The 11,791-nt window shown below is 41.8% G+C and overlaps 2 gene segments (V, D, J or C); one reads left to right on the top strand and one right to left on the bottom strand.

Moving 5' to 3' along the window:
• Positions 1 to 6: 6 nt before the first annotated feature.
• On the bottom strand, positions 7 to 4,268 carry LOC121619235. The segment is given in 2 exon segments: positions 7 to 1,244; positions 4,220 to 4,268. Coding segments are annotated over 2 exon segments (357 nt in total).
• Positions 4,269 to 10,681: 6,413 nt separating this feature from the next.
• Positions 10,682 to 11,256, top strand: LOC121619236. The segment is given in 2 exon segments: positions 10,682 to 10,730; positions 10,949 to 11,256. Coding segments are annotated over 2 exon segments (357 nt in total).
• Positions 11,257 to 11,791: the final 535 nt, after the last annotated feature.

Raw genomic sequence — 11,791 nt, 5'->3', positions numbered from 1 at the left:
TGAATATTTATTATCGTCAAAGTGTTTTCATAAATGTTCTTTTAATAGTTGCAGTGATGCTATTTAACCAACAACATTTTAAAACATGATTTTTTCCTTGATGACTTTATAAATTATGTTTCACATCACATCATGTGTTTCCATATACACTGATTATCAAAGAGTTTATAAACTCAGACAAAAGTCCTCATCATTTTTGATTCGTGCAAATCAGTGATGGTGAGGACTGTCATGCTGTTGTTGCTTTGGGTTTATCTAAAGAACATGCACTGTCCTTCAAGTCAAACTATAAAAGCATGAAAAACATTTTCTAAAGAAGAATTGTATCATCAGCATAAAGAGAAACCAAATTCTTGTGAACTCAAATTTATCCCTGAAACTCTTTACATCCTGCTTCTGCTGAAGATCCACAAACACAAAGACAAATGAAAGATGGAAAAAGATGAAAGTGTTACTAAAATACATACTTCATAAATTATTTTGGTCTAAATCATAAAATACAAATTTGTTGGACAAAAAAATGAAAACAATTAAATATGTTATAGATGTGATTCGTATTTTTACAACATGAATGAAATATTATTGAGATGACATTTTATCATCTATTGAATTAATATATTGAGTTTCTATGAAAAATGGAAAGAAATAAAATGAACATCTACAAATTGAGTGTCCACATGTCATCATACTCCAGGGAATGACCTGATCAAAGAAGTGAAATATTACTTCAACAGTATCATCAGTATCAAACCTTGTTTGTATGAAAGCAGTAAAAGTGTGACTTTTGGTTATGTACAGTATATTTAGTGTTCAAATATTCAGAGTGAATTATTGTGAACTATTTATTTTAGTAAAACCTTTAGTTTTAGTTTGAGTGCAGCTGTTGATTCAGATCAGTTCCTCTCCAGCTGAGGGAGGTTTTTGTACGACGTTGTATCACTGTGTGAACGGGAAGCTGTAACCCTGCTGACAGTAGTAAACTCCTGAATCTTCAGCCTGAACTCCACTGATGGTCAGAGTGAAGTCAGTCCCATATCCACTTCCACTGAAACGACCTGGAACTCCAGACTGACGGCTTGTAGCAGAATTAATCAGGAGTTTAGGAGCTTCTCCAGGTTTCTGAAGGTACCAGTGGAGATTGCTGTAAACACCTGAACTGGTTTTACATCTGATGGAGACAGTCTGTCCTGGAACAACAGACTGAGATTCAGGAGACTGAGTCACAGCGATTTGTCCTGATGAACCTGGAAAACATGAAAAACAGGAGAAGGGTTATTGAGACAAATCCAGCTTGGAGGAAGATGATCACCATCAGAACAGAAGAGCATCATTTCTTTAACATGGAGAATAGATGGAAGAAGGTCAATGCTGCTTGTTTCAGTGTTTCTCCATCACAGCAGAACATGATTGTGGTGAAGCTGGTTGCATCCTGAAGCCAAGTTTTCAGAAGAGAGTCTCACCCTGAACCAGGAGCCCCAGGGTGGCCAGCAGTAGAACCAGTGAGCTCATGATGGTGCTGCCGGTGTGTGAGTGGCTCTGAAAGGCCTGGACAGCCACTGATCAACACTGGCCTCTTAACGGCTGGGAGCAGAGAGGCAGGACACATATGCAAACACACAGAGTCAGTGAACTGTAGCTGTCCTCAACATGTCATGATGTTTCCTCCTCACTGCTGGAACAACTGACTATTCAAATCATCCCCATTAGAATTAAAGAGACTCAGGTTGCTGTACAGTAACTGCAAAGTCATCTCAAAAACAACACTTTCCTTTTATCTACTGAGCCATTTAATAGTCTTATTGTGATAAACGTCTGTTTTACAAGAGGGATCTGGCTGAGAAGACAGCTTGAAAATGGTCTTATTAGTGGCACGAGGCAACGCAAGAGCCACTCGCCTCTATAGCTCAAAGAGCTATAGAAGGCGAGTGGCTGGAGCGTAGCTTGATCCACTATTGTTATCCCGCGCGTTTTTTCTTCCCATTTTTCATCTTCCGCCAGAATTTCGGTGCGTAACTGGTCCCGCAGCTTTGAGAAAACCTTCGCAAACTATATATCAAAAAGTGCAGCTCAATCAGGAATGGTGTGCTATGTCTTTTATAGCTCTTTCGTCTATAAATTGCAAAAAACTGCAAAGAATTTACCATAAGAAATGAATGGGAAATTTCCTCAGATTTCAGCCTTTTTCAATTGTCCGCTGCTTCGCCATACTTTCTCCTAGAGACTTCATTCAAACTTTAAAACGTAGATAATTTTGTCGGCTCAAAATAAACCTCTGCACATTTTTGATATCTCTTAAGGTTTTCGAGCTATGACCATCTGAAGACCATTAAGATTCTCAAAAAATGCTCAGAATTTCTCCCCCTAGAGTGGATGACCTCATCAGTTAGAGTGAAAGAGCCAGTGAGAAATCGCCTGAATTTGTTTTTCTGAAATCGCCCTAAAATCATATAATACACTGCTGCTCCATTTAAACCCATACAATCTCCTGTTTTCTGAGTTGCAGCCTGCCGGAGTGTGTCTTTTTAAATCGACCATTTAGTCATTTTTCTAATGAATATCTGGACATAAAACACACGTACATCTGGCCCAGACTTGTCCGCATCTCACAGTGTAATCGGTTTTTTGATAGCAGCTACGGTTTTGTCACAATCACAAGTTGTTCAGAAGAAAACGACAGCGAAAAAGTGGCTGTTCAGGAACAGGTAAAAAGTGGGAGAGATAGAGAGGTAGTTATCAGCAGGTGGGGCAGAAGTTACACACGCACACACATACACATTCAGACACACATATACCAGACACATCTCCATGTAGGAACTGGTTGGGCTGCTTGTTCAAAATACTTGGGACAATTTGATAAATGTGAAGTTCAAGCAGACACACACACAAACAGACGAAGACACACACATACGCAGTCACACACAACGACAGACACATACACACAGACACAGTCACACAAAAATACAGTTAAATACACACAGACAGCCTCATATACACAGACAGACACAACGCCGTTAGCTCTATGCTCTAAAAGACTCCAGTTGGTCCATTACATCTACGGTGACAGAGGGTGTCTCTCTGAAACAAGCTAAAGATTTGACATTCATAGAACCTGATTTTATTTCAAAACGATGTTCATGTGCATCACTTGTCATGTCTCATAGTTCAGTCAGTGCAGCCTATCAGAGGCCCCTTTTGCACAGAGATCCTGAAAAACTGCCATAAAGAAAACCCGTCATGATGCTGCCTTTGCTTTGTGCCATTGAACCAAACAACGGCAGCATGACAGAGTTCATGGAGCAAAAGTGCTGAAATATGTCAAGTCTCACATGAGCAGCAGCCTGGCTGTTCACATCAGTCGTACATTTCTTAATGACGGTCAACAAAAGACTTTCTGCTCCTCTGCTGTTTTCTATTCACACGTAGAGCTGAAAACCTCATGAATTTATGAAGGGAAGCTTTTTCTGTGCTCCTGGATAAGCAGGCCATCACTTCCTGTAAAATAATGAAGTTTAAAGAACCATCACCTTGTGTGATGATCCGCAGGGAGGGGCTTTGACCTGTGTGTGTGTGTGTGTGTGTGTGTCCTCAGTGAAGTGTATCAGTCTCTGTTGTAGCTTCCAGCTGCAGCAGTCAGTTCAGTTTCTGTTCAGTCTGACTGAGGGAGGTTTTTGTACGACTCTTTTTCACGGTGTGAACCACCACTGACTGTTCATATAGTGATCACTCTGACAGTAGTAAACTCCTGAATCTTCAGCCTGAACTCCACTGATGGTCAGAGTGAAGTCAGTCCCAGATCCACTTCCACTGAAACGACCTGGAACTTCAGACTGACGGCTTGTAGCATAATAAATCAGGAGTTTAGGAGCTTCTCCAGGTTTATGAAGGTACCAGTGGAGTGAGCTACTAACATCTGAACTGGTTTTACATCTGATGGAGACAGTCTGTCCTGGAACAACAGACTGAGATTCAGGAGACTGAGTCAGGGTGATTTGTCCTGATGAACCTGTAAAACATGAAAAACAGGAGAAGGGTTATTGAGACAAATCCAGCTTGGAGGAAGATGATCAGCATCAGAACAGAAGAGCATCATTTCTTTAACATGGAGAATAGATGGAAGAAGGTCAATGCTGCTTGTTTCAGTGTTTCTCCATCACAGCAGAACATGATTGTGGTGAAGCTGGTTGCATCCTGAAGCCAAGTTTTCAGAAGAGAGTCTCACCCTGAACCAGGAGCCCCAGGGTGGCCAGCAGTAGAACCAGTGAGCTCATGATGGTGCTGCCGGTGTGTGAGTGGCTCTGAAAGGCCTGGACAGCCACTGATCAACACTGGCCTCTTAACGGCTGGGAGCAGAGAGGCAGGACACATATGCAAACACACAGAGTCAGTGAACTGTAGCTCAACATGTCATGATGTTTCCTCCTCACTGCTGGACCAACTGACTATTCAAATCATCCCCATGTAGAATTAAAGAGACTCAGGTTGCTGCACAATAACTGCAAAGTCATCTCAAAAACAACACTTTCCTTTTATCTACTGAGCCATTTAATAGTCTCATTGTGATAAACGTCTGTTTTTAAAGAGGGATCTGGCTGATGGGCCATCTTGAAAATAGTCTTATTCGTGGCACGAGGAAACGCAAGAGCCACTCGCCTCTATAACTCAAAGAGCTATAGAAGGCGAGTGGCTGGAGCGTAGCTCGATCCACTATAGTTATCGTGCGCATTATTTCTTCCCATTTTTCATCTTCCGCCAGAATTTCCGCCATTTTCCGCCAGAATACTTTTATAGCTCTTTCGTCAATAATTCGCAAAGTTATACTCCGCAAAGTTATACGCAAAAAAATGTGAAGAATTTCCCGTAAGAAATGAATGGGAAATTTCCTCAAATTTCAGCTTTTTTCAATTGTGCGCTGCTTCGCCATACTTTCTCCTAGAGACTTCATTCAAACATTAAAACGTAGATAATTTTGTTGGCTCAAAATGAATCTCGGCACATTTTTTGATATCTCTTACGGTTTTCGAGCTATGACCATCTCAAGACCAAAAAGTTTCTCAAAAAAATGCTCAGAATTTGTCCCCCGAGAGTGGATGACATCATCACTTAGAGTGAAAGAGCCAGTGAGAAATCGCCTGAAGTTTTTTTTCTAAAATTGCCGTAAAATCCAAACGTGAATAGGAGACACATAATTTTTGGATCTTTTTGTAGACAAACCTTTCTTCTCTCGTCAAAGATCAATTTTAAAGGGCTAGCCCCCACCAAATTTAAATAAAGAGGGATCTTGCACTAGCTGCCCTGCTCTGCTGCTCCATTTAAACCCATACAATCTCCTGTTTTCTGAGTCCCAGCCTGCTGGAGTGTGTCTTTTTAAATCGACCATTTAGTCATTTTTCTAAAGAATATCTGGACATAAAACACACGTACATCTGGCCTAGATTTGTCCGCATCTCACAGTGTCGTTTTTTTGATAGCACCTACCGTTTTGTCACAATCACAAGTTGTTCGGAAGAAACCGACAGTGAAAAAGTGGCTGTTCAGGAACAGGTAAAAAGTGGGAGAGATAGAGAGGTAATTATCAGCAGGTGGGGCACAAGTTACACACGCACACACATACACATTCAGACACACATATACCAGACACATCTCCATGTAGGAACTGGTTGGGCTGCTTGTTCAAAATACTTGGGACAATTTGATAAATGTGTAGTTCAAGCAGACACACACACACAAACAGACGAAGACACACACATACGCAGTCACACACAACGAAATGCATACACACACACAGTCACACACAAATACAGTTAAATACACACAGACAGCCTCATGTACATAGGCAGACAAAACGCTGTTAACTCTATTAGCGCCGTTGGCATGAGCGTCATTAGCTCAGCTAGCTCAATTAGCTCTGCTGGCTCTATTAGAAATGTTGGCACCGTTAGCTCTGTTAGCGTTAGCTCTGTTAGCTCTATTAGCGCTGTTAGCATTAGCTCTGTTAGTGTTTGCTCTGCTATCTCCAATAGCATTAGCTTTATTAGCTCTGTTACCGCAATTAGCATTAGCGCTGTTAGCTCTGTTAGTAAAAGGAAACTGATGACAATAAAGATGGTTCATTTCCATTCAATTCATTCATGTTTATTGATTCAGTTAATAAGACCAGCAGCCCCCTCGTTCCACTGTCAAAATTTTCGGCAGCGCCGGAATTGTCTAGTTCTATGACTACGATTGTTGTCTACAGACGGGAATCCAATGAGATTGTCATGTTTGATTTCAGTTACAATCAGATTTGATGGTTTTGAAAATGTGCTCACATGCTGGAAATACAGATGCTTGTACCGATCTATGCAGCTGAGGGAAGAATGAAAAATGCCAACAGAGGACATAAGGACATTAATGTCTTGTAAACGTTGTGTTAAAGGTCCAGTGTGAAGGATTTTGTGGCATCTAATGATGATGTTTCAGATTGCAACCAGCTGAATACCTCTTGTCTCACCCTTTCATTTGCAAGCGTGTATGAATCCTGACGGTGGCTTTGAAACTTGGGACAAACATTAAAGGTGCTGTCTAGAGCCAGTGTCTGTTTTGTCCATTCTGGGCCACTGTAGAAATGTGGCTGTGCAACATAGTGTCCTGACCCGTGCTGTGCACGCCTGTTTTTTGTTGAAGATTCCCCTTGTGTGTTGTCTTTGTCTGGTTTTTGTCACATCCTGTTTTATTTTGAAGGCTCAAGTTATGTTTCGCTGTGTGCTTTACTTCCTGTGTTTTCCCGCCCTTGTGATTGTCTGATCGTTTTCACCTGTGTGTCATTAGTGGTCCCTCCTTGTGTATATAAGTCCGTGTCTTCCCCCCAGTCTTTGTCAGGTCGTTTTCTGCGACACCCTTGTTCTTTGAGATCCTTTGCCTTTGCACATGTCTTCAGTGAGCGTTTTTCCACGTGTCGTTTTTGTTCATGTCCCCCCTCATTTCAAGTCAGTGTTTGTCCATTGTCTTTTAATGTCGTCTGTGCCATGTTTCAGGTCAAGTGTTTGTCCACCGTGTTCTGTGTTGACCATGTTCCCGAGCCTAGCCACAGTCCCTGTAAGTTTGTTCTGGCCTTGTTCTTGTCTTTGTCCACGCCACAGCCAAAGTGTGTTTCAAGTGTTGTCTTTGTCTTGAGTCATGTCATGTTTCATGTAAGCGAGTTGCTAGTCTTGTCTTTGTGTAAAACCTTGTCACGTTCCAGCTGCAGCAGTCAGTTCAGTTTCTGTTCAGTCTGACTGAGGGAGGTTTTTGTACGACTCTTTTTCACTGTGTGAACAACCACTGACTGTTGATAACATGAACACTCTGACAGTAGTAAACTGCTGCATCTTCAGTCTGGACTCCACTGATGGTCAGAGTGAAGTCAACTCCATTTCCTGCTCCACTTCCACTCAGTCTGGAGGAAATTCCAGAAAATCGATCTGATGTTCGGTAGATCAGAAGTTTGTGAGCTTCTCCAGTTTTCTGATGGTACCAGGCCAGGAAGTACTGTGAACCAGTGTAGTGAGCAACTTTTCTATTGGCTTTACAGTCAATAGAAACAGTTTGACCCAGCTGCACTGTTTTGGCTGCTGGTTGAGTCAAGACCACATCTTGTCCAACAGACCCTGAGGAGAGAGAAGAAACACTGGACATGAGAAGGTGAAGTGAAACTCAGCTACACTCCAAATGATGTTCACAAAACAAAAAAATGATTTTCCTCACCCTGAGACTTTAGTGTTCAAATATTGAAAGTGAATTATTATTAACTATTTATTTTTAGTAAAACCTTTAGTTTTAGTTTGAGTGCAGCTGTTGATTCAGATCAGTTCCTCTCCAGCTGAGGGAGGTTTTTGTACGACGTTGTATCACTGTGTGAACGGGTTGCTGTAACCCTGCTGACAGTAGTAAACTCCTGAATCTTCAGTCTGAACTCCACTGATGGTCAGAGTGAAGTCAGTCCCAGATCCACTTCCACTGAAACGATCTGGAACTCCAGACTGACGGCTTGTAGCATCATAAATCAGGAGTTTAGGAGCTTCTCCAGGTTTCTGAAGGTACCAGTGGAGCCAGCTACTAACATCTGAACTGGTTTTACATCTGATGGAGACAGTCTGTCCTGGAACAACAGACTGAGATTCAGGAGACTGAGTCAGGGTGATTTGTCCTGATGAACCTGTAAAACATGAAAAACAGGAGAAGGGTTATTGAGACAAATCCAGCTTGGAGGAAGATGATCACCATCAGAACAGAAGAGCATCATTTCTTTAACATGGAGAATAGATGGAAGAAGGTCAATGCTGCTTGTTTCAGTGTTTCTCCATCACAGCAGAACATGATTGTGGTGAAGCTGGTTGCATCCTGAAGCCAAGTTTTCAGAAGAGAGTCTCACCCTGAACCAGGAGCCCCAGGGTGGCCAGCAGTAGAACCAGTGAGCTCATGATGGTGCTGCCGGTGTGTGAGTGGCTCTGAAAGGCCTGGACAGCCACTGATCAACACTGGCCTCTTAACGGCTGGGAGCAGAGAGGCAGGACACATATGCAAACACACAGAGTCAGTGAACTGTAGCTGTCCTCAACATGTCATGATGTTTCCTCCTCACTGCTGGAACAACTGACTATTCAAATCATCCCCAAGTAGAATTAAAGAGACTCAGGTTGCTGTACAGTAACTGCAAAGTCATCTCAAAAACAACACTTTCCTTTTATCTACTGAGCCATTTAATAGTCTTATTGTGATAAACGTCTGTTCTACAAGAGGGATCTGGCTGAGGGGCCAGCTTGAAAATAGTCCTATTAGTGGCACGAGGCAACGCAAAAGCTGGAGCGTAGCTCGATCCACTATTGTTATCCCGCGCGTTTTTTCTTCATTTTTCTTCCGCCAGAATTTCGGCACGTAACTAGTCCCGCAGCTTTGAGAAAACCCTCGCAAACTATATATGAAAACGTGCGGCTCGATCGGGAATGGTGTGCTATGTCTTTTATAGCTCTTTCGTCAATAATTCGCAAAGCTTTTCGCAAAAAACTGTGAAGAATTTCCCTTCAGAAATAAATGGGAAATTTCCTCAAATTTCAGCCTTTTTCAATTGTCCGCTGCTTCGCCATGCTTTCTCCTAGAGCAGGCATCTCAAACCGGTTCCATAAAGGGCCGCGTGGCTGCAGGTTTTCATTCCAACCCAGGAGGAGCACATCAGACCAACCAATCAACATCAAGGGATCACTTAGTTATCAGCTGAAGACTGAGATCTGCTGATTAATTGATTCCAGCCAGGTGTGTTCCTCCTTGGTTGGAATGAAACGGTTTTTGAGCTATGACTGAAGACCATAAAGTTTCTCAAAAAAATGCTCAGAATTTCTCCCCCTAGAGTGGATGACATCATCACTTAGAGTGAAAGAGCCAGTGAGAAATCCCCTGAATTTTTTTTTGGCTGAACATCAGCAAAACCAGAGAGATGGTGATCGACTTCAGGAGGAAGAAGACGCCTTCACAGCCACTACGGATCAGAGGGGAGGTGGTGGAGGAGGTGGAGGACTACAAATACCTTGGAGTGGTGATCGACAACAGACTGGACTGGAAATCCAACACAGAGACTGTGTACAAGAAGGGGATGAGCAGACTCTACTTCCTGAGGAAACTGAGATCCTTCAACGTGTGCAGCAAAATGTTGGAGATCTTCTACCAGTCTGTGGTCTCCAGCGCCATCTTCTCTGCTGTTGTTTGTTGGGGCAGCAGCATCAGAGCCAGCGACACCAACAGACTTGATAAGATCATCAAGAAGGCCGGCTCTGTACTCGGACTCAGACTTGAGTCTTTTCAGACTGTGGTGGAGAGGAGGACGCTGAATAAACTGCTATCCATCATGGACAATGATCAGCACCCTCTCCATCACACAGTGGACAGACAGCGGAGCACCTTCTCCCACAGGCTGCTACAGCTCCGCTGTCGAAGGGACAGATACAGGAAATCTTTCCTGCCACATGCCATTACACTGTACAATAACAGCTGAAAAAAAAAAATCTCTTTGTACAATACTTCTTATCACTACTGTTTGCTACTTTTGATGTTTTATTATGTGTAGTTTGTTCTTTATAGTCCTATTTCACACTCACGGTACACTTTATTTTCTACACACTGCCATTTGCTGTAGATATTCTTTTTTGTGCAATACTTTTCATTACTACTGTTTGCTATTTTATTATCATGTATATATTTTTTTACTGCTCGCTATTTTGATATTTTATTATGTATAGTTTGTTCTTTATAGTCTTATTTCACAATTTTCCACTTATTTCACTGTGTGTAATGCTGCTGCTGCACTGCAATTTCCCAGCTTGGGATAAATTAAGTCTATCTATCTATCTATCTATCTATCTGTGCTTCATAACTAATCTCTAAATGATAAACACCTAAACATGTTGAGGTTCAACATGTTTAATGTCACTCATTCATTTTAATGTCACTCATCATTGTAAAAAATAAATATCCTCTACCTGTGAATGTGTAAATAAGTGGGTCAGTGCTCTCAGCAGTGAGGAGGAAACATCATGACATGTTGAGCTACAGTTCACTGACTCTGTGTGTTTGCATATGTGTCCTGCCTCTCTGCTCCCAGCCGTTAAGAGGCCAGTGTTGATCAGTGGCTGTCCAGGCCTTTCAGAGCCACTCACACACCGGCAGCACCATCATGAGCTCACTGGTTCTACTGCTGGCCACCCTGGGGCTCCTGGTTCAGGGTGAGACTCTCTTCTGAAAACTTGGCTTCAGGATGCAACCAGCTTCACCACAATCATGTTCTGCTGTGATGGAGAAACACTGAAACAAGCAGCATTGACCTTCTTCCATCTATTCTCCATGTTCCAAAGAAATGATGCTCTTCTGTTCTGATGGTGATCATCTTCCTCCAAGCTGGATTTGTCTCAATAACCCTTCTCCTGTTTTTCATGTTTTCCAGGTTCATCAGGACAAATCACCCTGACTCAGTCTCCTGAATCTCAGTCTGTTGTTCCAGGACAGACTGTCTCCATCAGATGTAAAACCAGTTCAGATGTTTACAGCTATCTCAGCTGGTACCTTCAGAAACCTGGAGAAGTTCCTAAACTCCTGATTTATTATGCTACAAGCCGTCAGTCTGGAGTTCCAGGTCGTTTCAGTGGAAGTGGATCTGGGACTGACTACACTCTGACCATCAGTGGAGTTCAGGCTGAAGATTCAGGAGTTTACTACTGTCAGCAGAGAAACAGCTTCCCGTTCACACAGTGATACAACGTCGTACAAAAACCTCCCTCAGCTGGAGAGGAACTGATCTGAATCAACAGCTGCACTCAAACTAAAACTAAAGGTTTTACTAAAAGTAAATAGTTAATAATAATTTACTTTTAATATTTGAACACTAAATATACTGTACATAACAAAAAGTTATACTTTTAATGTTTTCATTTAGTTTGAAATGTTCTGTTGCACATTAAAGCAGCAGAATGATGCTGATGATGTTGCTGAAGTTTGATTTCAGCTCTTAAATAAATTCATTCCCTGGAGTTTAAATACACATGGACACTAAACTTGCAAATATTGTTTGATCTCTGACCATCATTAATAAAAACTCAAATACTCAATTAAACTGAGATATTTTATCTCAAAAATATTTCATTCATGTTCTGAAAATTTGAATCGTGTCTCAAACATTTTTCTTCATTTTGTGCATTTTTTATTCCATCAAAAATGTATTTTACAGTTGAGATCAAAAGGATTTATGGAGTGTGTAGTTCAGCAACATTCTTTCATTTGTGTTTGTGTT

The sequence above is a fragment of the Chelmon rostratus genome, chromosome 16 (assembly GCF_017976325.1).
Source record: "Chelmon rostratus isolate fCheRos1 chromosome 16, fCheRos1.pri, whole genome shotgun sequence".
Taxonomy (NCBI): domain Eukaryota; kingdom Metazoa; phylum Chordata; class Actinopteri; order Chaetodontiformes; family Chaetodontidae; genus Chelmon; species Chelmon rostratus.
This window is presented reverse-complemented; position numbering and strand designations above follow the sequence as displayed.